This window comes from Panthera uncia, chromosome E1 (assembly GCF_023721935.1).
Source record: "Panthera uncia isolate 11264 chromosome E1, Puncia_PCG_1.0, whole genome shotgun sequence".
NCBI lineage: Eukaryota > Metazoa > Chordata > Mammalia > Carnivora > Felidae > Panthera > Panthera uncia.
The window spans coordinates 6,962,569-6,990,516 of NC_064814.1; the positions used below are offsets into that span (position 1 = coordinate 6,962,569).

The 27,948-nt window shown below is 58.2% G+C and overlaps 1 protein-coding gene across 1 annotated transcript; it reads right to left on the reverse strand.

Annotated features, from left to right (window-relative positions):
• Positions 1-4,066: 4,066 nt before the first annotated feature.
• DLX4 (distal-less homeobox 4) lies at positions 4,067-10,574 on the reverse strand. Its single transcript, XM_049635860.1, has 3 exons — positions 9,458-10,574; positions 5,811-6,007; positions 4,067-5,576 (listed from the first exon to the last, which is right to left on the reverse strand). The coding sequence occupies exons 1-3, from the start codon at positions 9,711-9,713 to the stop codon at positions 5,331-5,333; spliced, it is 699 nt and encodes a 232-aa protein (XP_049491817.1). The 5' UTR covers positions 9,714-10,574; the 3' UTR covers positions 4,067-5,330.
• Between the last annotated feature and the right edge of the window lie 17,374 nt (positions 10,575-27,948).

The following is a 27,948-nucleotide window of genomic DNA, read 5'->3' on the forward strand; positions in this document are numbered from 1 at the left end:
GCCAGAGCTCAGGAAAAGAAGGAGGCAAGCCGTCAGGGAACAAAGCAGATAAAGTCATAATAAAATGATCGGGTTTCTGTGGCCCTTCAGTCTCCCTCCCCAAGTGTTCACCAGGGAAATACTCCCCGAAAATAGGAGACAGAGAGCTAGCAGAAAGGGCCAGAATGAGAAAAGGGTGGGAGAAGAGAGAGAGAGAGAGAGCAAGACAGCCATCCCCACCCCACACGCACTCACAGCTGGGGAGGCTAATCTGTGTATTTCTGGGTGTGTTTCACCTCGTCTCTGCATGTGTTAAGTCCCTGTGCCTCTTCTTGGTTCACCCCTGTGTGTGGCGAGGATGTAACCTGTGAGTGTATTTCTCTGTGTGTCCGTGCACAGCCCTGGCAAGGCTCCACGTACATGGCCTCACACGTGCCTCTGTGCGCGGCTCTGCACACCGCAGCGATGCGGCCGTGTGTCTGCCTGCCTGCGTGTGCACCTTCTTCAGTGGAAATGTGTGTGCATGGGGGGAGTCCCTGGGCCGGGGTCCCTGCACCTGCCTGGCTCTCTGCATTGTCTGCGGCCTTTGTGTTTCGAGAATTGCGCTGGAAGGGACTTTAATTCCCTCCTGAACCCATCTGTGCCGGCCAGGAAAGGGGGAAGCAGAGGCATGGACAAGAGGTCACTTGTGCCCCTCTAGGAAAGCCTTTTGGCTTTTCAGCTTGGAAGGGGAGAGATGGCAGTCACCCCATAGTCACCGGGGACTCAGTGGCTCTCCCCCCCCCCCACCCCGCAACGGGACCCACAGGCAAGCTTCTCAGAGAAGGGGTGGGGCAAAGGCTGGAGCAGAAAGAAACCAGAGCTGGAGATCTCTTCGCCCAGCCTTGCACTGGGAGAAGCAGGGAAAGAGATGGCAGAGAAGGGAAGGCATGGGAGAGAAATACTTTGTGGGCCACAGAGTTTTTCTTTTCCACCATAATTGCTAAAATATTACTCACCTCGTGGAACACGGGCTCCCAGGGAAAGGGGGATCCTAGTCCCTTGAAAACCAGCTGCCTGTGGGCAGGGCTTAGAGGGGTCTTTGCAGAGGCCTGAAGCCACCCTCACCGCCTGGTCTTAGCTCCCCTCTCCGCCCTTCGACCTGTAGTCCCACCCCCACCCCTTCCAAGGCCGCAGGAATCCCGGTAAGGAAAGGGTTATCCAGGTGAATCGGGGCGGGAGACACCTGTAGGATGCTTTTCTGAAGGAAGAGGCTTCAGTGGCCCTGAGGACAGAAAGCTGAGAGGAGATTTGCCACCACAACAATGGAAAGAATGGAGCTTAGACTCCCCCCCCCCCCCCCCACCAACTAGCAAACAGCGATCAGGGGAGGAGAGAGAGTGGGTGTCTCATCACCTCCTTGGAAGCAGGAAGTCAGCGTAGCCTCCTCTGGCTTTTCCCGTCCCTACCCACATGGCTTACGCTTTCAGGGTTTCAGGGGGAAGTCCTGGATCTCCAAGACCCCGTCTACACAGGCCTCAGCTACCCGGATAACATTCCATTGACTCTGGATACAATCCCAGAGGCAAGTTCAGGCATCCAAACTCCAATGAGGTTTGGAGCTGAGTAATCAGCTGCTAGGGCTAAACAGACGTTTTGTGGGGGAACAACCAGCTCCCCACCCCCACCTTGCACAGCAGATTTGGGGATGGGGGAGGGTCAGCCTGTCACTCCGTGGCTTCCCAGCCCCCTCCCACCACCCCGTTCTCCTACTTCCCACCTGCAAGTAATTTGGCCAATGGGAGGGCAGTTAAGATTGCAGTGTGGAATCCCTCTAGATCTGTGTGCGTTTGGTGGGGAGGGGCTGCCTCCTCTCCCCCCCCCAACCCCAGACCCCGAGTGCCCTTTTCCTCTTCACAGCAGCAAATTACTTGTAATTATCTCACATTGAAAACCTTCAGGAGCTGCTCCCCAAATTGCTTTAATTGAATTAATTGAATCTCATTTTGTTGGGGGAGAGAATGGGGGGGGGCACGTCTTAAAATAGCATGTGGGGAGAGGGAAGGGAAGCCCCCAGTCAGCTTTTCCCCTGGCGGAGACCCTTGTAGGTGAGAGAGGGTGCCCTGGCCTCCCTGTTTCCATTTTCCAGCCTCAGCTGATTTCAGATGCCCTTTTGCATTTAGGACCTTGCCGGTGTCCTGCTTTCAAATGGTGATGACAAGGAATGTGTGCCGTGCTCCAGCCTCCGGGCCCCCCTCCTCCTCCCTACCCCCAGGAGGCAGAGAGGTGAGAGGTGAATGGATGGCAGTGGCAGTCTGAACTCACCCCGGCCGTGACCCCTCCTCCCTGATAATCACACGGCAGCTATAAATGCCATTTGTGAAGCGCGTACTAAGTTCCAGGCACCGTGTCAAGCGTGTTACAAGCACTATCTCATTCCATCATCACAGCTACACCGGGAAGCAGGTCCTATTAGCATTCTCATCTTAATGGAGGAGGAAAACCAGGCTCACAGAGAGGTTAAGTAACTTGCCAAAAGCCACACAGCAGAGCTGGACTCTTTGGAGGCCAAAATCCCCATTCTGAACCGATCAGTTTTGTGCCCCCCCGCCCCCCGACCCCGCTCCATTACTGACCCAATTTTCTCAGAGGGGAGTCTTCAGGGGAAGGAACTACAGGTTCCCCTTCTACAGCTTAGATGGCTTGAGGGAGGTGAATGGAGCTCATCCTCCCCTGGGGTTTCAATCCCATCATCACCCAGGAGCCCAGGGAGACTAGACCAACTCCCAAAGGGAAAGGGCTCCTGTTTCCTTTGGAATGGTCGGGTGGATGGGGGTAGGGAATTGGGATGGGGGGGGCAGCCGGCCTCTGGCTGGGAGAGTAATTACACTCCTTCTGCTACTTAACTTTACAACCTGGGCTGTTGTTTTAACGATGCGACTCGTGTTGGGCTGTCCAATTAATCTCGCCTTTGGAGGCTTTCCGAGATGGGGCGGTAGATCTTATCTTGGGTCTGTGGAAGAGGAGTGTGCAGCCTACAGTGGGAGGAACAGCCGCCCTGAGGCCTCGTGGCCTCAGAGAAGCCCTGGGGAAGGGATCTGGGGCTGCCCCCCCAGCGCCTGTGGACTGGGGTTAAGAGCTGGGAAGGCACAGATGGGGAGGAAGAGGCAAGTGTTTCTCTTCTTGGTACCCTCAGTCCTCACTCCTCCTGATCTTGGCTTTGGCGCACCCCATGCCTTTGCCATCCCCAGGATAACACTCCATGGTGTTTTGGTGAGTGGGGGAAGCCACTGACCCACAAGGGGCCTAGGAGGGGCTGATCGCAGCACCCCCCCCCCGGGGTGGGGGTTCCACTGACTTGCGTACCCCCTCTACCCTACAGAGACTCCAATTCAGGCCCCTCTCTGGGGTCAGGGGGGTTGGCTCCAAGTGCCTGAGTGGGCTTTTCCAACTAGGGCGGTCCCCAGTTCGAAGTGCTTGGGAACAGGTTTAGACAGTAAAGGGAAAGATGACTCTGGAGCTTTTTGCCTGGAATTGGAGGCTCCTCCCCCAATCCCTCAGGCCAAGCTTGGGCTGGATTCCCTGAATTATTTGCAGCCCTGTCCTTGGGCCTCTCTGCCACTGGGTGCTGTGTGTGTTTGTGTGTGTGTGTGTGTGTGTGTGTGTGTGTGTGTGTGTGTGTATGTGTGTGAAAGAGAGAGAGAGAGAGAGAGAGAGAGAGAGAGAGACAGATGGGGTGTGGAGGCCATGAATCTACCGCTGGGTCCAGGCTGAGTTGAGGGCCCTGACTATGCCCGTATTACTTCCTTTAACCAGGCACTTACCACAAAAGTGGCTGGACATTTGTCTGGCTCCCCCATTTGCCCGCAGGGTCTGCCTCAGTCACCTTGTATCTCCAGGATCTCACAGAGCAGAGGCTTCACCAATGTTTGTTGGATGGAGAAGTCCAGTTCCTTCTGGGATTTTCTTCTCCTCTCCCTCCCCCTAGGTGGGCTGGGGCCTTTCCGCCCCAAGGAGCACCCTGGGAGGACTGGACTGGCTCAGTGGGTGTGTCCTGTCCCCAAGAGCAGGGAGCAGGGGCTGAAGATGGGGCAACAGGGGACTGCAAAGTGCCCCCGGCTCCCTCCAGAGCTGGGCCAGGAGAGAATTTGCGAGTGAGGACCACTCCGACTTGGGTCATTCCCAGTATTAGCATCTTCCAGTTTCACACTGGAGCGAATGAAAGTGGTCATCAGAACGTTCCAGAGCTACAAGCCCAGAGCTAGTTAGGGATAGAGGCAAAACTAGTATCCCATCCTCTAGGTCAGTGCTGGAAGAGTCAGATGGGAGGCAAGAGAGAGATGGGCAAGCAACCCCCAACCCCGGAAGTCAGGAAACAAACACACTTCACAGCCAGGACCCAGGTTTTTATACAGATTTAATCTCTGAAAGCTCATGATGTGGAGGATGCTAGATCGGTTATAAATAGGAGCGGTTCCCTTGGACAGAGACAGCAGTGAGGAGCTGAACTACCAGCCCACCCTCCCTGTTCGGGGGTGTCTCTCCTTACACTCATCCAGAGAGTCTGCTTGTCCCCCATTCTCCCCAAAGAGTCGCCCTACTGGGTTTCCAAGAGGATGTGAGTGTGGGGATGATGGGTATTAAGGGTGGGAAAGGCGGCGATAGGCTCTTAATAAATACCCGTTGAATTAAAAGGATAATCGCATCCAGTATCTACTAAAACTGAATAGACACAGGAAAAAGAAGGCTTTTTTTTTTCTTTCTTAGAAGAACAGCTTCAATTCCCCATAGGTCCACAAACCACATTTTCAGCATCGCTTCCACGTCCCAGGGGGGTGAGGCAGTCTATCTATCAGTCATGGGGGTAACGCGCTGACCTCCAGGAAAAATCGGTGGAGGATGGGAGGGACTCGGTGGTGGTCGACTTGAAGACACCGGATGCCCACTTCACTTCCGCTTCTGCTCAGAACAGGGTTGGGCGAGGCGCAAGGCACACAAAGAGGAAAAAATACTCAAGTGTTTCTTGTTGGTGTTGCCTCCAGGCTGGCAGTAGACTGCAGTCCAAGGAAGGGATGGGAAGACTAGCGGTCCTGTGAGGAGTCTGCACTTCAGCCAGTGACTCTCCCTCCAGAGCCTCCGATCAGCTGGAGGGAAGGTGTCCAGTCTATGGTAGTGGTGGGGGGCAGTGGTGAAGACCAAAGTCCTTGATTAGGCTGTTTGGGTTACAGGGAGACGTCCTTTTTCTTCTCTCGCGCCTTTTCCTCTTGAGAAAACCCATCTGGAGCTGGTTTCCTCCAGGACCAGAAGGGGTGCAGGCGGGCTGGGTCCTAGGCTTTGTGGAGGACTAGGGGCCGACCCACCCTTCCTGGGACTCACATCATCTGAGGTGGAGCCAGGACATCTGGGGAGTGATGCTGATACCAGGCCCCAAAGCTGTTGCTGTAGCCGCCACCGGTGGGCAGGGCCCCTGCCTTGGGTAGATCCCAGAGGGATGGGAGGGGTGGGGAGCAGGGAGACAAGGAGGGGGCTCTCCCAGGGAAGTCCCCTTCCTGTCCTCCAGAGTTCTGCTTCAGGAGCTTCTTGTATTTGGAGCGTTTGTTCTGAAACCAGATCTTTACCTTTGGGGAGAAGAGGGGAAAGGATGGAAGGTGAGAAGAATGCGTGTGGAAGGGTGAGATCCAGGGAAAGGGACCCAGCAGTGGCGCGCAGGCCCCTTGGGAACGTGCCAGGAGAACTGTGACAACGAGGCTAGGGGGCTCCTCAGCCTTTCAACCCCCCCCCCCCCAAGGGGTGAGTTCCCAGAGACCACATCAGGGGAAGGCTAGCTGCAGGAAGGATGGGGCCGGCCTCACCTGGGTCTGGGTGAGGCCGAGCTGCGCGGCCAGCTGGGCCCTTTCGGGCAGCGCCAGGTACTGCGTGTGCTGGAAACGCTGGTTCAAGTGCTGCAGCTGCAGGCTCGAGTAGATGGTCCTCGGTTTGCGGAGCTTCTTGGGCGGGGCCTGCGGGCGCTGCTCCGAGGGCTCCGGGGACAGCGGCGGCTTCTCCGAATCTGGGGGGCGGCACAAGACGGTGTGGGTGGGGCGTTGAGAGGGTCGGACGCGCGGCTTCCTGAGCTCATTTGCATCTCGTTTGCATGTAGGCCTCAGCTAAGCAAAGGGCGCGGGTACCCGGCTCGGCCCTCCTCTACCTTCCGCTCCACGCCCCCTTCAGGCGCCACGCCCACCGCGCGCTAGGACGCGGTTCTTGCCCTCAGGGAGCTCCCACTCATGGGTCCTGTGACCCTAGGAAGACAGCGCCAAGGGACGGAGCGAGGGTACAGGTGGCGCCAGGGCCGGGAGGTCAGAGTTCAGGCGGGTGCGGTGGCGCCAGCTCGGGGTAGGGTGGGGCTAAAAGGCTCGGTCGGGGGCTGGGCTGAGGCCTGGAGCTGACCGGGGCAGGGCATTCCAGGCCGAGGGAACTCCAGAACAATGCTCAGAGGCCCGAGCCAGTGTTTGCGTGGCAGCCTCCCCGCTGCCGGGGCTGGGGAGGGTGGGGGTCGGAGGGGCCCGGCCAATTCGGCCTTGAGGCCAGGATGAGCACCCGCCCCCCCGCCCCCCCCCACCAGCATCCTAGAGTGGGAAGTGCCCTCAGGGTTTGCCATCCCCTATTGCGAGGCGCAAACCCCAACCCGAGGTGCACCCTGCAGGGAAACTGACTAGCCCTCTCCTCCCCCGTGCCCGGCTGGCTAGGGGAGGCGGCTCAGGGGCTCTAGAAGCCCCCTCCCGCTCCCCGCTACACTCACAGAGGGGTTCACCGCTCACGGGGAAGGTGGCCCAGGTTCGCAAAGCACGCAGCGCCGGCCAGCGCAGGCCCTTCGGGCCGCTGCAGGATCTCGCTGCCGAGCTGCCCCGTGAGATCTGGTCACCTCCTGCCTCCAGGCCCAGCCACTCTAGGAATCTTGGCGGGGGAACAGCGGCCCTAGAGTACGGGAGGTGCGGGGCGAGGGGTCCTCCTCTTCCCGTCTGAGCAGCCCAACCTGCGCCAATCTGCGGGGGCACCCTGGGATCATTCCATTCGGGTGATAGGGCTGGGAGGCCCAAATGACCAAAATGCTCCCGGGCTCAGGGCAACGTTTGCAGCTTTCTACTCGGGTCTGCCGGGCCACTTCAGCCGAGAGAGAACTTGGCCCCGGTGCCCAGACGCAGCTAATGTCGGCCCGAGTCCCGCACCCTCACCCCGCCCCTCCTTCCTCTGGTCGTGCTCCCCCCGACGTGTGGTTCCCCGCCCTGGGCCGGCCGCGATGACCAGGTGCCTTCACCTCCCCCGCATCCCTCACTCAGGGCCCCGGGCGTTGCGGGCTTCTCAGATCCACCCCCACCCCGACCCCCGCCCCTGCCAATTCCCAGAAAAACCGTTGGGTTTCCGCTCCCCGCCCGCGCCTGTCCGGCCTCCCCTGCTTTGACCCTACCGCTCGAAGCCCCAGGCTGGCCGCCCAGCGACCGACCACCCGCGCCTCTCCGGCTGCGGCTGCGTGAACCACGGCTCGGGTGGTGACGAAGCGCCTAGGAAGCAGCCCCCGCTGCTGCTGGACTCCCCCAGCCCTCGGTGCCCCAGCTCTCCCAGAGGACGCCCCTCCAAAGGCCTTCCGCCGACAGCTGCCCTTCTCCACACCAGTTGTGGCAAGTCACGACTGGATCTGCCCTGGTCGCGATTATGGAACCCAAAGGCCTCGCTGGAGGCACCGCCGCCGCCGCACCCGCCCGCTCCCAAAGCTCCCTTGGAGCCAAACCTTCCCCTGCAGCGCGGGTGGACACGCGGTGGGGCAAAAAGGAGGGCTCAGGTCCTCTCTCACACCCCCAATCATTCGGTCTAGAATGGGCAAACCCACCAGTTTCGGGAGGAAAACGCTACCATCTAGTCTAAGCACGTGTATGGTTTTCGTTGGATCCGGGGAAATTCTGTAAAGAAAAGGAACTCTCCACTCTCTGGCCCTTAGACCAAGCAGAGGGAAGACAAGGTGTGTGGAGGACAGGGACGAAAATACTAACCCTGTAAACAATTCTCTGAAGGACGAGGCGATCTCGTTCCCACCCGGCCACACACACATAGACACAAATGTCCCATATGAGCATATACTAAAGGGAAGTCCAAGGGATTCATTTATAGAACCTAGGTCATTTGTATAAAACAAACAAACAAACAAACAAACAAACAAACCTCCTCCCAACTGCTCCTCCTTTAAGGAGGACAGACACAGCAGCCTGGGAGAGGCAGCTCGCGTTCGTGCACAGAAGGCACTTCACTTTGGGGGCTCTGAGGAAATTCTCTAAAATCCTCTTTTCTGGCCTCATGCAGTGAACACCAATCTGCAAGGACTAAGTGCCTGGAAAAGAGGCATCCACACCCGGTCCCAGGGCCTCAGCTTGCCCATCTGTAATCCAGTAGGTTGAGCTCCCAAATCTTTAGGGGCACTTCTGGCTCTGATGGTTTATGAGCTCATGTGTTGGAGTAACAGGGAAAAGGAGAGAGATGTCCTGGTCCTGGGCTGACACAAGCAAAGGCACCCAGTAGATGTGCATCCTCGGAGGAGACTGTGCTAAAGACAGTTAGGTGGGGGCAGGGAGGGCAGGGGACCTGAGGTCTAATTTGGAGCTAGTACGGATCAGCATATACAGTTGCACGGGTTCTGCCCAATACCGGGCCCAGGACCAGGAAGACAGGCTGGCTAGCTCCTTGGCTTCTTTGAGGCCTTGCAGTGAGCACTTTCTCAGGGACTCAAAGTTGCTCCAGACAGCAGGAAGTGGGGCCTAACCTGTCCCCCACAAGGGCAAGGGGTGGATCCTTCACCTGGAAGGATCTGCATCAGGATCTATAGCTAGAGGCTGCCTGACCCACCTGTGGCTACATTCTTAGAACAATAGGTGGTGGGGTCCTAGCCCCAGATTCTTCCTAGCTGGAAGGCCAGCTTCCAGCCTCTATCAGGCATATTCAAGCACCAGCCAAGGGAGACGGGGAGGGGCCCCCAAATAAGCCCCCACTTCCACTGTCCTCCAACTGGGACCGCACTTCCAATTGTCTGGCTTGGGCTGGAGCACTGCTTTCGGAGACATGACAAACCCGGAGAGGCGACTTGGGGAAGGGAAGGAGTACACGACGGAAAGAATCCTGGGGCAGGGGCTAGGCACCCACACCCACATCTGGATTGTTTCAGTTTTCCGTTACACGTAGGTGCACACCACCCCGCTGCTCCAGGGGGTAGGGTAGGGAGCCCTGCCGCCCGGCTTCACACAACTGCAAATCGAAACCAGGTCGGTCTTGAAAGGAGACCTAGATCAACTCGCCCCCGCCCCTCCCCCCTGTCTCCCGCCCCATCCCTTCGCCCTCCCCCCACCCCCAGATCCCTTGGAATCTGAGTAAGGTCTGAATCCCGCTAGCTGCGCCCAACCAGGCGAGGGCGAAGTTTAGGGACGCAAAGGATCAGGACCCCAGAGGTGGGAAGAGCTGCGGCGCCCGGACTTACCTGCCTTCGGCTCCTGCTGAGAAGGCGCCGCTGGTTGCTGGCAGGGCAGGTAGGAGTCTCCCGGAGTCGCCGGCGCAGTGTAGGAGTAGGGCAGGAGGTGGCCATACGGCCCAGAGTAGGGCAAATCGGAGGCGACTGCGGTTGCGGGGGACAGACCAAGCGGGTAGGCAGCCACTACCGATGGGACAGGGGCGATGTCCGGGAATATGGCTTTGGAGGCGTCCCGGCCAGGGAGGGAGCAGGGCAAAGAGGTCATCGCGGCCGGGGCCGGGGCCGAAGGGCCTAGGCCATGGCCCGGCACGTAGTCCGCTCCCTCCGCCAACTCTCTCTTTTCCGAACCTCGGGCGTTGGGACCGGATGAGCCCCCCAGCCAGCCTCCCGCACACTTAAGATCCCGGGGAAAGTGTCTCTCTGTGCCTTTTCCAGCGGAGAGCGCGCGCCTGGGAAAGGGGTTCCGAAGGGGTGCCCCCCATGGCTTTTCCCCTCCCCCCTAAATCCATGGGGGCCCCCCTCGTCTCGCTCTTGGGTTCGGTTCCCGGGACCCGACGGTGGCACCGCCCACTTAGACGCCGCGGATTGGCTACCGCACGCAGTGACCTCACGGAGGCTGGGGACGGGGCCCGCCCCCCGGGGCAGCCCGCGATAGGGAAATTCAGAACCGAGAGGTCCGAGGGGCGGTGCACACGCTCCAGGCCCAGCTGCCTCGGGGTCTTCTCCAAGAGGGATACCGGGGTGGCAGGGCGATTGGGGCAGTCTGGGAACCTCGGTCTCAATGGAAGAAACGCGAGGGAGCTGGCGGGGTCGGGATGGCCCAGGGCGAAGGGAGCAGCGCAGTAGCGGAGGCGCTTCGGCTGCGGGGGCTCAGGGGACCCTCCGTCGCACTCTCCAGCTCCTGGGGATCTGCACCGCGGTTCTGATGCCGCCGCCACCAACCCGCAGGGGAATCGAGACCAGACCGCCCGCGCCCGCAGCTTATTCAGCACGTCGGAATGCGTCGCTGCTGAGCCCCGGCAGTTTGTTGGTAAACAGACGCCGGGTCGGGGAGGTACCGCCCCGCGGCCAGCCTGCCCCGCACGCGCGCGGCGCACACGCCCCCGCGGGGCGCCCTTGGCCTGACACGCTGCGACCGCCGCGACTGCGCCTCACCGCGCCCCCACCCCCGTCCTGGCTTCCGCTTCCGGCAGGGGCCCCGGTGCGCTCGCGACAGCGCAGCTCCAGCGGGCCCCCGAGGCCGCTGGAGGGATCCGCCGTCCTGGCTTCGCCCGCGCGGCGCCCCGCCTTTCCTGGCGCCGCGTGAGGCTGAAGTCTTGCACGAACCGGGACAAAATCCGCGAGGAGGAGGAGCGTCCACTTTGATGGTTCCTCTGAGAGCGTAGGAAACACGGCAGGCCTGTCCTGGTGGCCGCATTTTCCAGTCTGTGCAGGACCTGCCTCTAAACTTAGGCGCCCAAGAACTTGACGGGCAGGTGTCCACGTATACGAGTATCTATGGCCACAGGTAGGCAGTTACACGTAGGCTCCATTCAATTACAACATATATGCAAACACACAGGTGTCTACACTGATGTTCGTGATCTCCATGAACAGAGAGGTCCACTAACGGATCCCAAAGATAAAGAGCGATATCCCTGGAAAAAAAGCACGATCCTTACCTCTTACACAGACCCACGACTCCACAAGTCAAATTGCCGGTGTGCACACTCAAGAATGCAGAAAATCCACGCATATAAGCATTTACACAAGTGTGGCCACCCTCTGAGTGATAACTGTCCACACACATCCAAGCTGCTTCGTGTTAAGGGGAGAGACAGTTACACCCCCAAACTCACCAGTCCTCACAGATTCCACAGCGTACCCCCCCACACACCATTTCTCCCCCGAGTACACAACTCAGACGCGCATATGCATGGCTGTACACACATACTCGCTCCATCAGGGCTCAGAGCGAAGGCAGCAGTCTTAGAATTGGAGAGTAGGCGGAGACCCTGATCAGACAAAGAGGGAGGCTTAGAAGAGTGAGAGAAGGAAGGCACTGGAGGGTGGCCAGGCTCGGAGAGACAGAAAGATCAAAGACGGGTGCTGGGGTGGTTAAGCCCCCCAGTCAGGTGTCCCGAGGGGAGGATGGGCAAGTCAGCTTCGAACTGGATTCCCTTCTGGAATGGATAGAGATGGGTTTTTCCAAGAAAGCCTTTGGATCTGAGCTCTCCACCCTGAAGCCTTGGAGCTTCAGGCGAAGCGCAGATTCCTTGTCTGGGTGGCTGGAGAACCGATTCCCTCTCATCCAACAAGGTACGCAGGGTTGCTCAGTTGAGAAATGCTGTTTTCACACGGGACCACCTTTTCCCCCTTCCTTCCCCAGCGCCAGCCTTGCCGCTGCCTCGTTAGAGCTGGGGCTATGCACTTACGAGGATATATCCTTCCAAAGCTTTCTCTCTTCCACCACTGCCTTCTTCCGGAAGGAGACAGCCACACCACAGTGCCGTGGTGGATTCCAAGGGCGTAACAAAGGGAGAGAATGCTCTCTGGAGTGGAGCTGGCTGTCAGGGAAGGTTGTACAAAGGAGGTACTTTTGAGGTGGAACTTAAAGAATGAGTAGAGGGACATTTTGTCCCGCAGTCACGTACCCAGAGTCCCTTCTGTGATGGACCTAGCAAGAAAAAAAAAAGGCAAGCGTGGGTTTTCTGGCAGGCCTTGGTAGCAGTTGACTTTGGACATCCTCCAAAGCTAGGATACCCATCATGAGAGCCTCTCCTAAACTCCCAGGGGGCTTCCTGAAGGGTCCTCATTTCTATGCAGTGGAAGGAAACACCCTACAGCTGTTTCGAATTTATAAAACACCTTCACAAAAAGCCCACTATTATGATCCTCAGCTTACACATGAGGAAACCTATGCCTCCATCATCACCTCTCTCTTCCGGGCTCCTTTTGAACACACACTGGAGGGCTTGGAGCTGGGGCACTTGGTTGGGAAACCCCGTGTGGTCTCCCCGGATGCAACCTCTCAACCGACAGGTCCCCTCCGACTGGCATCCCATCTCGCCATCCCAATCTCGGGCCTGGGGGGAGACAGGAAAGGTGGAAGGGGCCAGGATGAGGGCTAGAAAGGGCTGTAAATGTTGTGTTCCAGAAGCGAGGAGGGGAGGGCCAGCCTGAGAAAGCTTGAGGCCTGGGTTTCCATCGCAGTTCTGTGCTCGCTGGCTGTGATAGCCTGGGTGGGTCATTGCCCATCTCTGACACTCGTTTTATCCGAGGGACAAAGAGGGAGCTGAGCTTAACACAGCCCTTGTCCATTTGCTTTAGAATGGATTGCAAAAACGGAAACCCCCAAACGTAATAAAACCAAGAAGGAGGAGGAGGCAAGGCAGGCAGGCAAAACAAAACGGATGCTCTCCTGCCACTACTAATACTTCAGCCCCTGGCTTGTCACACAAGCTCAAAGTGGCTCTCCCAGCCTTTTTTCCCACGCAGGTCCCCTCCCTTAGCAAGAGGGGCCTGCTTGGAGAACCCCAGCACCGGAGTGAGGCCGTGGGAAAAGACAGTGGGGTCCCCAGGGGGACACGGCGCCCCCCTGGTCTCAAGAGCCAGCCAAGGGTCGGTGACCACCTGATAGATCCGTGCAGCATACGGTGGTTTGCACGCTCTTTGTCAGTTGCCTTGGAAAGAAAACGCAATCCCAGCGGATCCTGTAACGTTTCTTTGCCTAGAATAAATACCCGCGGCGGTGGGATGTATGCCTTGCTTGAGGGACTCTCCTCTCCAACCGAACCGGTGCTTCTCCCTGGGGGGGGGGGGGTTCACCGTCAACACCCCAACACATGGTGGGTGCGTGGGGCTCTCCGCATCGTCCTTGGGCTCCGTATGTGGCGGGCTTCTGCGACGCTGCCCGGGCGCTGGGGTCTAACCCGGTGCAGACTCCACGCAGGACCTGTATGAACCTGTTCTGGGGAATAAAGGTTCCACCGGCCCCCAGTCCTCGGCCCTGGGCGGCCATCGCGGGATTATCCGCGCCCTCTGCCCTCCATCCCACCCGCGGTCTCCAAACGAAATCTTTGTTGGGTCCCCTCTGCTCTCAGCGGAATTTAAGTCCGATTTGGCGAGGTTTTCGTACTAACTCGTTGAGGGGAAACTTTGTGAATTATTTGGTTTGGCAGGGTCGGGGGTGAGGATTCCTCCCTCTGCTCTGCCGTGTGCTCGGTGGGTGAAGACCCCACGTTTGGCGACGCCCGGAGAAGGCACGGTTGGTAGAGGCCTGCGTGCCCCGCCACACACACTCCGATTTGACTTTTCTTGGAATTTTGAATGATCTCTTTTCTTCTTTACGACTGATCAGTGAATGAGCGCTGGCGCAGGCGGGACTGCGGACTGCTGACTGAGGTCAGCCAGCCCCGCTGACCGTGCACTTGGGGTTCGCGCTCACCTGCACGCTCCGTGGAGAGGTTCCGCGGAGCAGGAATGACCCTCCCCACCCCCACCGCCACCCCCACCCCCACTATCATTTTCCAGATAACTTTAGAGAAGCTCCCAGGGGGAGGGGAGGGAAGAGGTCTCAGGGTCTGCGCCCCCCTTGACATTTGGGCACTGCTCGGCAGACGACACCCACGAGTCTTCCTCTCGGCCCCCAGGCACACTGTCCTCCCGTCGTCTTTGCTTTTCTTCCAAACGCCAGCCTCTGCTCCAAGAAAAGTCTTCTATTTGGAATTGACCGGGACGTTTAAAGTGCACGTACAAATGAAGTCACCAAACACGTTAAAAACAAAACTATGGCCACTCTCGGACCAAGTACCACAAGCCCCCCCAACCCCGCAACAAAGGAAACTGACAAAAAAAAAAACGGAGCGGTCTGGAAGGTGCGTTGGAGGCACCGCCCTGCGCTGCCGGATCTGGCCGCGCGGGAGCCAGATGTGGCGCGACGGGGGCCGCGGGGGGCGCCGGGCGGCGGCCGGAGCGCGGGGGTTCTGGCCGGTTGTCCGGGCTCCAACCCCGGCCTGCCCGGGGGTGGAGCCCGGGCCCCGAACCCGGCGGAACGACCGCGGTGCTAAGCGCCAGATGCCCGCACGCGGAGAGCCCGCGGGAGGCCCCGAGGCCAACCCGGCTGCAACGAATCCGCGGCGGCCCGAACGAAGGCGGCTCCGCCGGGTTCTGCAGAGTTTTCCAGACCCGGGCCCGGAAACTTGGGCGCCCCGCCGAGGTCTCCCTCGCCCGGTCCCGGGTGGAAGGCGGAGGCAGGACCTGGCGGGAGTGACAAAGCTCACCTGGCCCGCACGGTCGGTCGGAGCGGGGGGTGGGCGCAGCCACGCACATCGTAGCACAGAACACACTCCTGTAATCCAGCAGCCACAGCACCCAGCCCGAGGCAGCCACACGACACCTGCCACATACACACGACCGTATCACACAGACACAAAACGCCCAGTGCACAGGTACACACACACAGGACATTACACTCGCCCAAGACTCCCTGTGTTCAGCGGAAGGTCTATGGGGGTGGGTTGCTGCTTTCACTTTCTCACGCCCTACCAGACCTTTTGGAGGTCCAGACTGTTTTTCTTTCATCAGAAAAGGGTAGGTCCAGGGGTGCCTGGGTGGCTCAGTCGGTTAAGCGGGTCCGACTCAGCTCAGGTCATGATCTTGTGGTTTGTGAGTTCCAGCCCCGCATCGGGCTCTGTGCTGACAGCTGGAAGCCTGGAGCCTGCTTCAGATTCTGTGTCTCCCTCTCTCTCTCTGCCCCTCCCCTGTTCATGCTCTGTCTCTCTCTCTCTCTATTAAAAAAAAAAAAAAAAAAAAAGCCGGGGGGGGCGGGTGGTGGTAGGTCCAGTCCCTGAATCCTAGTCTGGGCTGCAGAGTCTGGGAGAAGGGCACAGCCTTTGCCTCTGCTGGGCTGGGCTTGCCAGAGTGAGGGGAATACTGCCTCCGGGAGGAGGGCTGGCCACGTGGGCACCTTAGACGCACCTGCACCCCCACCCCCAAAATGAGAAAACTGATCACAAGTACAAAAGCCGCAGAAAACAAAAACCAACCGCACCCTTTCCCTCTGTGAACAGCTCGGCTGGGCTCCCGGTGTCAGACCTGGTGTGGGGGAGGGTAGGCAGGGGGAGGATATGGAGGGAGAGTGGGAGGCAACTGGGTCCCACCCCCACTCTTCTCCTCTCCTCCAAACCCTCCCCCACCGGCTCAGCTATGGGGGGGTGGGGGTATTAAGCCAGCAGCAGGGGCCCAGGCCCCCCCAAGTGTGTTTAAGGAGGGGGAGGTGGCCCAAACCCCTCTTCTGCCGGCATCTACCTTCCGTCCTCAGTCACTCTCATTCATTCCCTTTGGAAAAGGGCCACACACTGGAAATTCATCCACTGTTGTCTGCAAAAGGCTGGAGAACAAGAACGGGGGGGGGGGGTGGCAGAGGAGGGGGAAGGGTCTGTGCTTGCGCAGTGTCGCAGTGTCGTGGGGGGCCGTGCACTGGTCCTGGCCTCCTAGGGGAACCGAGCTAGGCTGCCTTAGTGGTTTCCAGCTTCTCAGACCAGTTTGCCCTCCCTGCCCCTAAAGACTCTAAGACTCTTCTCAGTTTAGGAGCTAACCCACACCTGTCCAACCCCAGCCTTGGCTGAGGGACGGCTCTCAAATTCTGGGGGGAGACAAGCCCTCCCCAGCCCAAATTCTGGGTGGAATGTGCCCCAGAACTAGTGGGGAGGGGGGAGCCCGGCCCCACACCCCCATTGCCACCCAACCCAATGGGGCACTGGCTGCCTCAGATTCTGTCCTCAGGAAAGCATACAGGAGAGCCACGTGGGGGCTGTCTGGCTGTCTGAAGCACGGGAGGATCCTGAGGGAGGCGCTTCCTGGAAACACCTCTGAGGAACCTTCTGGAGCCTTGGGGGGATAGGGGAGCAGCAGTGATCTGAGGCCCTGTGTCTTGGGTAGCACAACGATAATGATCATAATAGATAACACCTTTAAGTGTTTTCTATGTTCCAGGCACTATGCTAAGCCCTTACACGCATCATTTCATTTATCACATCCGTGACGTGTGACGTAGGTATTCATATTATCTCTACTTTACAGATGAGGAAACTGAGGCACAGAAAGATTGAGTGACTTCCCTGAAAGCTAGAATTGGAATGGCGGCCAGCTTGTCCTCTTAACTCCCGTGGAGTTGTCTTACCTGGCCAAGTTCCACCCAGCAAGGGCAAGAGGAAAGACTGAGGAGGCAGAAGGGACCGCAGGAAAAGAACATCCTCTGCAGAATGGTGGTAGGGGACATAATAATATCAACGATGACTAATATCTATTGTGGCCTTGTGCACAATCCTTCACATGCATTTCTTCATTGAAATCTTCAGACAACCCTTCAAGGGAGTGCTGTGATTAGCCCCCATCTTACAGATGAGGAGACTGAGGCACAGAAAAGGGGCGTGCAGGGTCCACACTCACCCGATTGGAAGGTAAAAACGGGAAGAAGGAGCTGAGACAGAGACAGGGGGTTCTGCACTGTGGAGGGCCTCAAATGCCAACCAGGAGCTCAGAGTGGCGCTGTGGGCGGTGGGGAGGACCAGAGTGGGAGCCGAGAGGCTTCCCCGGAGCATCTCGGGTACCAAAGTGCGTTAGGAAGGGGAGAGTCAGGTGGCAGAGAGCCCAGTTAGGAGGCTGTTGCATATAGAGTTGGTGGCAGAGGCGATGGAAAGAAGGGGAAGTGTTAGAGCGTGGCTCAAAGGGAAACTCTCCTGGGCCCGGTGACTGTACCAGAAGAGCAGAGAGGCAAGAATGACTCTGAAGTTCCTGGCCTGGGCAACCAGCGGAGTCTGGGGAAGAAGCCGTGTGTTTGGTTCAGAGACTGAGGCATATGATGGGCCATGGACCAAGATGCTAGGTTTGGATGCTTCAGCAGACAGCAGCCACTTTGGTTTCCCTCCTTGGCCCCTGCCCAGGTGTCTTTCCCACCCCCTCCCCCGCTGGGGGGGGGAGAGGGCCCTGCCAGAGCGCAGGGGTGAAACTTGCATATATGCAGATGTATGCAAATGACAACAACCCAGGCTGGGCCCAGCGCCAAAGCCAGGGGAGGGGGAGGGCCGCCCTAGCCCTGACTCACCCTCTGACACGCAGCCTGGAATGCCACCTCCCCAGCTGGGTTTCCTCCAACTCGGGGAACTTGCTCCTGGAATCACCCCGAAGCTCAGGCCCAGATCACAAGCCCAGAGGACCTGGGGAAGCTAATTCTGGGGGACTGCTGCCCCTCAGATATCTAGATATTCATGGCAAAGATGCCTCTCATCCTCTCAGTTCTCAAGAACTTCAGCGAGTAACTGAGCTCTGGCCTGTAGCACTGAGAACGTACCCCTCCCGTCTGGCTGGACCATGCAGCCTACTTCCAGCCCCTAAACACTCACTGCAGTCCAATACCCTCTTTTTAAGCACCTAGGAGGTACAGGGTCTGTGCAGGGCACGGTGGGAGTTTGGCCTAGGTCCCACCCAACAGTGAATTAACATTGTGAAAAAAGATACATAAAAAAAAAGGGTGAATTAAAACACACATGGGCGGGGGGGGGGGGAAGGAATACTAAAAAACTAGGTACTCAGGTCAAGAAGTGACCCTCCTGGATCATAAACCTCTTTTCCTCCTTGATAACCTGGCTTTTGTGTTCCATCATTTTCCTGCTTTTCCCTACGGTTTTGTCACCTGCGCCTGCTTACTTTTACCCGTTGATGGATTTTACGTGAATACGCGAATAGAATCATACTGTGCTTAGGATTCTTGCTTCCCTCTTTCGACAGTTTGTGGCTTCTAAGACATGTTCCCCTGACTTCCTCAGCCCAGACCGTAACCACCCTCCCGTTTTCCCGGAGCCTGTGTTCCGCTGCATCGTCCCTCTACCGTGCTCTCCGGAAGGCTTGTCGCATGAGGGCAAGGATGGGGTTTTCCGTCTCAGGGAACACAGCGTCCAGCACAGGGCTGGGTGTGTAATAAACACTCAGTACACGGGCACTGAACGCATGAATGAAGGTGAGTGAAATGGTGTACCTGTTTGCATTTATAAGAAATCCCAGGGGCAGGGGGGCTTCTAGGAGGCCAGAGGGCGACATTCAGGGGGTAGGCTCCTACCAAAGGGCCTCGTCTCCCTTCCTCCCCTCCCGCTGCTCTTCGGGGGTGAGAGGCTAGAGCATCCCCTATATCCTGGCCCTTTCCACAGCACGGCCAGGCGCCATGGAGAACACACTAGCTTGGGAGCCAAGCAGACCTGAATTCAAATCCCACCTCCACGCCTCACTGATTTGGGCAAAAAAAAAAAAAAAAAAAAAAAAAAAGCCTCCCTGTGCCTCAGTTTCCTCATCTATGACATGGAATGAGAATAAGCCCATTCTCACAGGGTTGTGACGATCCAATGAATGACTAAGTGACTGGCACAGAGCAGGTGTTTTATATATGTTCTCTCCCCTTCTTTCTCTTGGTTCCTTTGGCCCACCCACAAGGAATATGCGTGTCCCCAACACTTCATCTACCTGGGGGGCACCAGAGCCAACCTGACTGAGACGCTTTTCTTCCCAGAGGACGTGGTGATGGCTCGAGCTGTCACTCCCAGGACAGGAATCTGTAGGGCAGAGACTCTTCCTTCCCCAGCCTCTCATCCTCCCTGCGCACTGACCACTGAGGTGTTCGGGGCGGCCTTCATTCTCCAGCTAGTCCAGAAGCCACCGTCGGCTCCTCTGAAGTTCAGGGCTGCTTGTGAGGGTCTGCCCCTTGGCAGCACGTGGACTACTTCTTTCACACGGAGGATCTCAGTTGATCCTCACCACCCGGTCAGGTGGGGCAAGTTATTGCTGTCCCCATTTTACAGATGAAGAAACCAATGCCCAGAGCAGCTCAGCGCCTTGCCCGACATTTCACAACCCATAAGGGGCAGAGGCTGGGATCGGAGCGCCCCAGCCTCCTGCCTCTGAGGTGCCCTGGTTTTTTCCAGAGCAACCCAGCTGCCTCTGAATGGGTAAAAGAGGAGACAGGGACAGAGCTGTCAGCAACTGGCTGTTGCATGGCCCCCCGGGGCCTCTGGCCATGTGCCGGAGGGTGGTCTGAGCGGAAACCCCAGTCTCTGCAGGGGGTGGTACAATGACAGGAGTCGGGAATTAGGATAAGTGGCCCCACCGAAAGTAGGCAGCGGGGACGTGAGAATTGTCTGCAAAAGCGTGAAAGGGCTTCAGACTAATTCCGGGTGATTTTTGAGGCCGGAATACCGAGAACCAAATGGAAGTCAGAGGAACGTCAACGTAGGTTCACTCCAAGGAAGAAAATTTTAATAATTGGAGCTTTCCAGAAGTGGCACATTGCCCACCTCTGTCTTAGGCACCAGCTCCTTTTCCCTTGCACGGAGTGATTATTTCACATCTCATTTCCTCCGTTGGAATAAGGCACTCTAGGGGGGCAGGCTCACGTCTCTTCGAGCTCTGTTCCCTCCAATGTGCCTGTACAACCGGCCCTCAAGAAGTGTTTGGGGTTGAACGTCCGACTCTTTTTTTTTTTTTTTTAATTTTTTTTTTAATGTTTATTTATTTTTGAGACATAGAGAGACAGAGCATGAACAGGGGAGGGGCAGAGACAGAGGGAGACACAGAATCTGAAGCAGGCTCCAGGCTCTGAGCTGTCAGCACAGAGCCCGACGCGGGGCTCGAACTCATGGACCGTGAGATCATGACCTGAGCCGAAGTCGGACGCCTAACCGACTGAGCCACCCAGGCGCCCCGAACGTCCGACTCTTGATTTCAGCTCAGGTCGCGATCCCAGGATTATGGAATAGAGCCCCGCATCGGGCTCCATGCAGAGCATGGAGCCTGCTTAAGACTTACTCTTTCTCTCCCTCTGACTCATTCTCTCTCTCTCTCTCTCTGTCTCTGGAAAAAAAAAAAAAAAGTGTTTGAGAGTCTCCATCCCTGGAGGAGTTCAAGCAGAAGTCGAGGGGCTGACACCCTGGGCCCCGGAGCAGACGGCAGAAAGCTGGAATCTAACTTCTGCTGCTTAGACAGGTGGTTTAGAGTTTCAGAGCCTCATTTTTCTCATCTGTAAAATGGAGCTGATAACACCTGCCACATCAACTCGTGAGAATCAAACAGCGCACCACATAGGACTCGCAGAGCACCCAGCTCGTGGAAAGCTAATAACGCAGCCTTTCCGTGATGTGTGTGGTCGAGGGGCTGAATCACAGGCCAGGTAGGTGCCCGCTAATGTCCCTCCAATTCTGAGAGCGTGTGATTCTATTCCGTAAACATTCGGAAAAGAGCTAAGTAGACACCAGGAAGCAGATTGACTCGGGAGAAAATTGTTCAAAATAAACAGAACCCCCATTGGGAGTCCCTGGGGACTTGAGACATCCCATGCACTTGCCCTACCTTGCCCTGCTTGTCCCCATGTTAGGCAAGTTCCAAGGTCCAGTGTTGGGACCTAGTCCTTAGAGGACCTGGACATCATTAGCCCTGAAAAAGGTACCAAGAGTCCCCAGACAGCCTGGCCCACCCTAGAGAGACCAGCCTCCGCCAAGAACAGGGCCCGAAAGTTCTGATTTGGCCGTCATCTGTCCTAACCACAAGCCCTTCACCAGCCCAAGCCTCCAAACCGGCCAGATGACGTGGTACCTCCTGGAGGGTGGCAGTGGTTCCTGTGTGCCAGGCCCCCAGCTAGGAGGGGCCCTCGGCAGCTCCTGGAGCAGCCCTTGGCTCCCTTTCAAAGTTTCGTCACCCTTCTCATATGTGGATGGTCCCTCAGAGGTCCCCTGGAGCCGTGGGGTCTCAAATTCTGGGCCGAAGAAGGTCTGGAGTGGGCCTGGAAATCTGCATATTCATAAGCACCCCCTGTGAGAAAAGGATTGGGCCCAGCTCCCTTTAACCCCCCGGGGGAGGCTGAGCCTGAGAGGAGATGTGACAGGCCCCGTGAGCCGAGTGGGTCTTAGGGACGGCGCGTGGAATGTGGGGAGGTCACCTTCGCGGCTGGGAGCGCGTGACCAGTGCATAACTGAGGTCGTGTGCCTGTGACTCCTGGGCGTGTCTTGTGTGGGAGCCGTGTGGTCGCGGGCTGCGTGTGACCGTCGGGGTGGCTGTGCGCGTGTACGACTGTGGGCAGAGAAACGGGCGTTGGCTGTGCGATGTTCCGTGTGGCTCTCCGAGCCTGGTCGTGGGAGTGGCTGGGTGCTGGGTGTGTGCACGTGGCCGTCGGCGTGGCTGTGTGTGGCTCTGCGCGACCCATGTATGCCTCTGGGCGGAGGCCACTGTCGCGGATGCGTGTGCCTGCGCGCAGCCCTGCGACGCTGTCTCCGGGTGCGCCCGCGGTCCGGCGGTGGGGTCGTGCGCACCTGTGCCGCTGCCCGGTGGGTTCCTGGCATGGCGTGTTGTGTGTGCAAGCGAGGTGAGGCACCCTCGACTGTGTGTGTCACTGTGCGTCCCTCGGGGACTCGGTTGTGTCACCGTGTGTGACTGTGACTCTGTGTGTGACAGCATGCCCCTCCAACCACCTTCCTTGGGTGGCTTTGATGTGGTTGAGCCTCTAGGGGACATAAGGACGCCTGCCTCACTCGTGAGGACTTCAAAAGATGGCTGTCCTTTCTGCCCAGCAGGGGGGGGGGGTGGGGGACCCATTTCCCCCTCACCCTTACCCTCTCCTCCGCCTGGAGGACAGGCCTGTTTGTTTTCCTATTTTTACTGCCTCAGATGAGTTCATGGCCGCAACTGACTCACCACTCTTTCCGAGAGACTTGGGGAAGGAAACAGGGGTTGCTTGGTTGGGGCCTCTGCCCACTAGCCCCGGGGGCTTTCAGAGCAGGGCCAAGGAAGGCATCCGGGTCCACTGCAGGCTGTGTGAGCACCTCAAGCCAGTCCCCCTCCAGGAGCCTGGAGGGTCCGCCAGCCTCCTTTAGAGGTCATTGTTTAGTCCCTGCCTCCTATCCCGGCCGAGAGGCCTCTCTCCTTGTCTTAAGAGCTCTCTCCTCCCTTTCGTCACCAGGTCAGTTGAAAAGCAAGCCGGAGCTTTGGGGGTGCATGTGACGTCTCCCTCAGATCCCCGTCCCTGCAGGTAATTCACGCAGCGGCAAGGATGCCCTGGTTCCACAACACTGTTTGGGCGCCCCCTGTGGGCAGAGGCTGCCCTGGCTGGACGGGGTGAGGCTCCAGGAAGGAGACCTGCATAGTGGGGTGGGAGAGAGGCAGAGGTAGTCCCCAGGGATGCCCCAGTCTTACGGGGGAGTCAGAACCCTCCCGTGCACAGGCTCTGAGAAGGAGAACAAGGAGAATTCAAACGAGTGTTCCCTGGGCCGGGAGAAGAGTATGAAGACGGATCAGAGAAGGCTTCAGGGACTTGGTGCAGGCTGGGATAGAAATCCCCTACTGGGGTCTCCCCTGCATCCCTCCAGCTGCAGCCGGCACACAGCCACCCACGTCTGGTTGTCCAGGAGGGAGCCCTGAGGCTGGGGATCGTCCTTTTCCCCTGCCCCAGCCTGGCCAGCCAACACCCCAGCCGCGCTCCCCGCCTGCTTGCCCAGCCTGCGGGCCCCCACATCCACCCTGCAGGTGCCCCTGCCAGACTCTTACCATGACCGAGGCCGCGTAAGCTTCCCTTCACTGCCGCCCTCCTCGCCCCGCTGCCTCGGAGGTTCCTTCCCACTCCCGAAACTGGCTAACTCACCAGAGCCCACCCCTCCACCCACCTGGCCCCGGTGGGAAAACTCCCCACTTCAGATTTAGGGGTGTTTGGGTCACGGTCCCAGAGGGATTAAGAAGAGCCTCAGACTAAAGAGTCAGGAGGCCCGGCTTTGGGGAAATCACTGGGCAAGGCAGCCTCAGTTTCTCACCTGCAAAATGGGGCTAATGGCCGCCTGCCCTGCTGGGTTCCCAGAGCGGGTGGGGAATGCAACAGTGAGCTCATGGGTGTGAAGGCCCTGGTGAGCCATAAATAGTCCCGTGTCTGTGGGAGGGAGGGAGGGAAGGAGGGAGGGAAGCTGTTATTCCAGCTGGGCCTGGCTGCCTGCACAGAGGGCTTGGCCAGTGGGGGGCTGGGGAACCGTGAGGGTCTCTGTGCCAAGTACTGACGACTGGAGAGTTCGAGACTGGCACCCTGATGAGAGGTGGGGGTAGGCGAGGCTCCATGGGGTCCACGCCAGGGACAAGTGCTGGGGTGACAGCAGCAGGGTCTGTGATATAAGGACTTTGGGCAAGTCACTCAGACAAGTGACGCTGAAGAAAATGCTTTGGGGAAGATGGGTGAGAAACCTGAGGTCACCAGTGACATCACTCTCAGCCTCTCTTGACGTCCCTGCCTCGGTGGGAAGGGGGTGGAGAGGCCATCTTCTCTGCCCCTCTGTCCCTGAGCCCTGGGGACAGGAGGCTGAGCACATTAGCTCCTATGGACTCAGGGGCTTAGCTGCGGCACTCTCTGGTAAGGAAAATTCTGGAGCCGCAACTGCTTCCCCAGGAGGTTTGCTGAATCGTTCTCTAGCTTGTCAGAGAGATGGTTCTAGACCCCTCTGCCTCCTCTTTAAGTAGGCAGTCTGACGCCTTCCCTGATGTACCCTTACTCCCCTCCAACCTATCTGCCCGCTCTCTCCCTGTACATACTCCCTTCAGCCTTCCCCTCTGAGCCTTTGAGCAGGCTACTCTCTTTCTGGAATGAGAATGAGCCTCTTCAGGACACCCCCATCAGCCTCAGATCAAGTCCTGCCCCTGCCAGTTTCTAGCCAAGTGACCTTGGTCAAGTCACTAACCCTCTTTGAACCTCTGTCTTACTGTCTGTGAAATGGGTCTAATACTGCCTCCCACGGTGGTGAGAATGAAGATATAATACATGAAGCACCGAGCTTAGCTCCTGCCCCAGGTGAGACGCTCACCACCTTCACAGAGAATGGTCAGGGCAGGAGTGTGGTTCGGGGGTGTTCCTGGAGAAAGGGGCCTTGCAGGGCAAGTAGGAGAGGCAGAGGGGACAAGAAAGGCAACGTGGACAGAGGGCACGGCAGAGGCTTGACCATGCTGTGCTCACTGGGGACACGGGAGTAGAGAGAGCCTGTATGGGAAATCTTGGGAGTGAAGACTGGATCGAGAAGGTCAGGCCAGACACGGAGATCCTTGAGTGCCGCGTAGAGGAATGGAGATCAGACACAGCAGGAAACAGGGAGCTACAGCAGGGTCTTGAGCAGGGGAATGAGGTCTGAAAGGGAAGGGATTCCAGGTTTTTGCTAGATGCTTACTCTTTATTTTCCCACTTAACCTCCAAGGCACCCAGTACGTGCACTGTTATCCCCATTTTATGGATGTGGAAACAGACAATTGGAGACGTTAAGTAACTTCCCTGAGATCAGAGAACTGAGGAGAAAGGGAGGCAACCGGAGTCTGCCAAAGTCCAGAGCCCATGCTCTTGCCCACACGACCCAGTTTCCCCCAGGGCATGGGGGTCAAAGTCAGGCAGGACCCTTCCTCCCCTCCCTCCCCCCATCCACCGCCCCTTGGTGGTGGAGTTTGCCTCAGGGGCTGAGAGTGTTTGGGGCCAGCGAAGGTGCAGCTGCCTCAGCGGGTTGATGGAGATGACAGGGACCAGTCAGGGGACGCCTCTACGGTCACCACACAGGGAGAAGTCTGGAGGGCCAGGAGTGGCCAGCGGTGACGCCGGGCCTTCGGGCCTGCCTGTCCAGGAGAAGCAGGACCTTGTGGATGGAACCGGGAAGGTCTGGAACCTGACACAGCGGGTCAGGCAGAAATGGCTCTGGCTTCCAAGCTCAGGGGAGAAGCCTGAAGTCCAAGTACTCTTCCTGTCCCTTCCAGACTGGAGACACCCAGAACCTGGGGCCTGTGGGACCTCCTTCCTCAGTCTCCCCACTGGCCTTCAGAATGGAGCCTGGGGGGCAATATAAAGGCGCCGACTGGCAGCCTCCCTTAACTCCCACCCTCCTCCTGCTGCCTCAGCCCGTGGTGTGTGCCCTTTGAGGCCTGGGGACCAAAGGGCCAGCTCCCCGGTCCTTGTTTGTACCAACCCCACCAGCCCTTGGGCCCTCTGCCCATGTCTCTCTCCTTCCCCTGGCCGCTCATTTATTCAAAAGAGATCTCTGAAGCACCCACTATGCCAGGCCTGGGCTGGGCGACAAGGATATAGCTGGGTCCTCAGAGAGCTTACATTCTAGTGCGGAAGCCAGACTATAACTAAGGAATTAAAGAGGAACTCGTTTCAGATAGTGACAGGGCGGTGAGGAAGAATAAGGCAGAGTTGTGGAGACAGAGGGGTGCTCTTTTAAAATTTTCTTTTTCACGTTCATTTTTATTTTCGAGACAGAGAGAGACAGATCATGAATGGGGGAGGGTCAGAGAGAGAGGGAGACACAGAATCCGAAGCAGGCTCCGGGCTCTGAGCTGTCAGTCCAGAGCCCAACGTGGGGCTTGAACTCACGGACCGCAAGATCATGACCTGAGCCAAAGTCAGATGCTTAACCGACTGAGCCACCCAGGCGCCCCCAGAGGGGCGCTCTTTTAGATGGGGTCACTTAGAGCGCCTCTAAGAAGAGATGTCTTGAGCTCTGAATGACAAAAATGAAGAAACGTATAGGGAAGAGCATTCTCCTTGGAAGGAATGGTCAGTGCAAAGGCTCTGAGGCGGGTGCGGGCGCAGGCCTGGTACATGTGCGAAGCAGCAAGAAGGCTGATCAACCTGGAGGGGAAAGTAGGGGAAGATGAGACATGAGAGGCAGGCAGAGTCCAGATGGTGTAGGCCCGGAAAGTTCCCATATTATTCTGAGTGAGGTGCGTGGTCCTTGGGGCAGGGGCATTGAGGCCGGGGAAGGACGTGTTCTGATTTACATTTATCAAGATCCCTTTGGCTGAGGCGCTAAGGGCTAAGTCAGCCATTTCTCATCCTTCCCCTCCAGGCTCCTGATGCCCCCCAGCCCCCAGCCTCTTCCGCACATCTGGACACAAGCTTCAGGGAACGTTTTCCACGAACTGCTGTTCATTTATTATCTCGTAGTGAGAAGGTTCTGGGGGCGACTTTGAGAGACCCCGAAGGGTCTATGGCTATCATAGAACCTTGTGGGGGTTCCTCTTCTTCCAGCCTGATGTGGGGTACCTCCGTGACCGGGACTCACACCCACACCTAGACGGGAATTTCAGGTCTGGAGAAACGGAATGAGGAGGAAAGGAGGGGTGAGCTCAGCACGTGACCTTTGCACTCTGCTGACCCCTCAGATCCCGCTGGAGCCTCTGGATGCCCAAGTGGGCCTTGCCTCTGTCTGGGTGGGGCTTGTGGAATCTGGCGGACCTCCTGGGGGCTGACCCTGGGGATGGACGCCCAGCAGCACTGGGAAGGGACTGAGTCAGATCCGGAGAGCAGCACGGGGCGGCCTGGCTGAGGTCACAGTCTGGTGGCTGGAGGTGGCCTCCCGACCCGAGTCCTCCACCCCCAGCTGGTGTTTGTCCAGAGGGCCCTCTGACATGCGCCAGGCGCCTTCCTGGCCTCACTGTAGCACTCCTGGGACACAGGATGCTCAGAGCCAAGGCCAGGCTGTGGCTGGGCTCCAATCTCCACCCTTCCCTTGTGCCCAGATTGACGGAGAGGCATGACCCTCTTCCCACAGAGCGCCCCCCCCCGCACCCCCCGACTCAGGGAGGGGGACGACCCTGCCCTCAAGGAGCCCCCAGTCTCAGAGATGCCCAAGACCCACTTCAAGAACACAAAGATCAAGATCATAAAGGAAAACTCTCCAACGGGATGGAGACCGGGGTGGAAAATGGCAGCGGTGGGAGGGAGCGTGGACAGGAAGGGCCCCCAAGGAGGGCAGTGGCAATGAGGCCGGGGGCTCTGAGACCCTTTGGGAACACGGTGGTCCTCTGTCCTGTTTGGGCCCCTGCTGTGCGCAGCTGTGGGTAAGGGGCTGGGTCCGAAGGCAGCCATAGGCTTTGGCGCCCGCTCCCAAGTGCCCTGGGAGCCTTGGGCGGGTGCTGTCCTGACATGAGGGGGCCCCTGGTGCCCACGTGGGTCAGCTCACCGCTGGCTCCTTCATCTGGAAGCTCCATCTCCGACCCCCTCGTACCCACAGTGCACTGAGGCAAGGAGTTGTGCAAGGGTCAGGAGGCAGGGCGGCAGGCTGGCTCGGGAGGGGAGATTCCTGTCTCCTGCCCCGACTCCCTGAGGCCTTCCCTCCCGCAGCCTTGGCCTGTGCGTGCCGCAAGTGCCCTCCCCCGCGGTTGTTGTCGGCTGTCAGAGCTTGTCTGGCCTGAGGGTTCTCACCCCAGCGCCGCCTCCCCCTTACCTTCCGCTGGAGAACAGCAGCCAGAGGCCTGAGACGGGAGGCAAGCCAGGGGCTAGAGCCAGGCTAGGCCTGAGTCTCCAAGCCCAAGAAGGGAATCGAGTGCCTCCTGGACAGAGCCTTACAGGGGGTGGGGCGGGGGGGGGGGGAAGGAGGAGGAGGAGTGAGCTCGAGGAGTGGGGGGTGTCCTGCCTGAGGTGGCTTCAGTGAACCCCCAGCAGGAAAGACAGGACGGAGCCCCAGATTCAG

Bases quoted from the DNA above. Each gene is read 5' to 3' on its own strand.
- DLX4 (XM_049635860.1), bottom strand. From the start codon at position 9,713: ATGACCTCTTTGCCCTGCTCCCTCCCTGGCCGGGACGCCTCCAAAGCC. The intron at 6,008-9,457 runs GTAAGTCCGGGC...GCCGCCCCCCAG, and splicing joins TCAGCAGGAGCCGAAGGCAG to ATTCGGAGAAGCCGCCGCTG. The intron at 5,577-5,810 runs GTGAGGCCGGCC...TTCTCCCCAAAG, and splicing joins TCGGCCTCACCCAGACCCAG to GTAAAGATCTGGTTTCAGAA.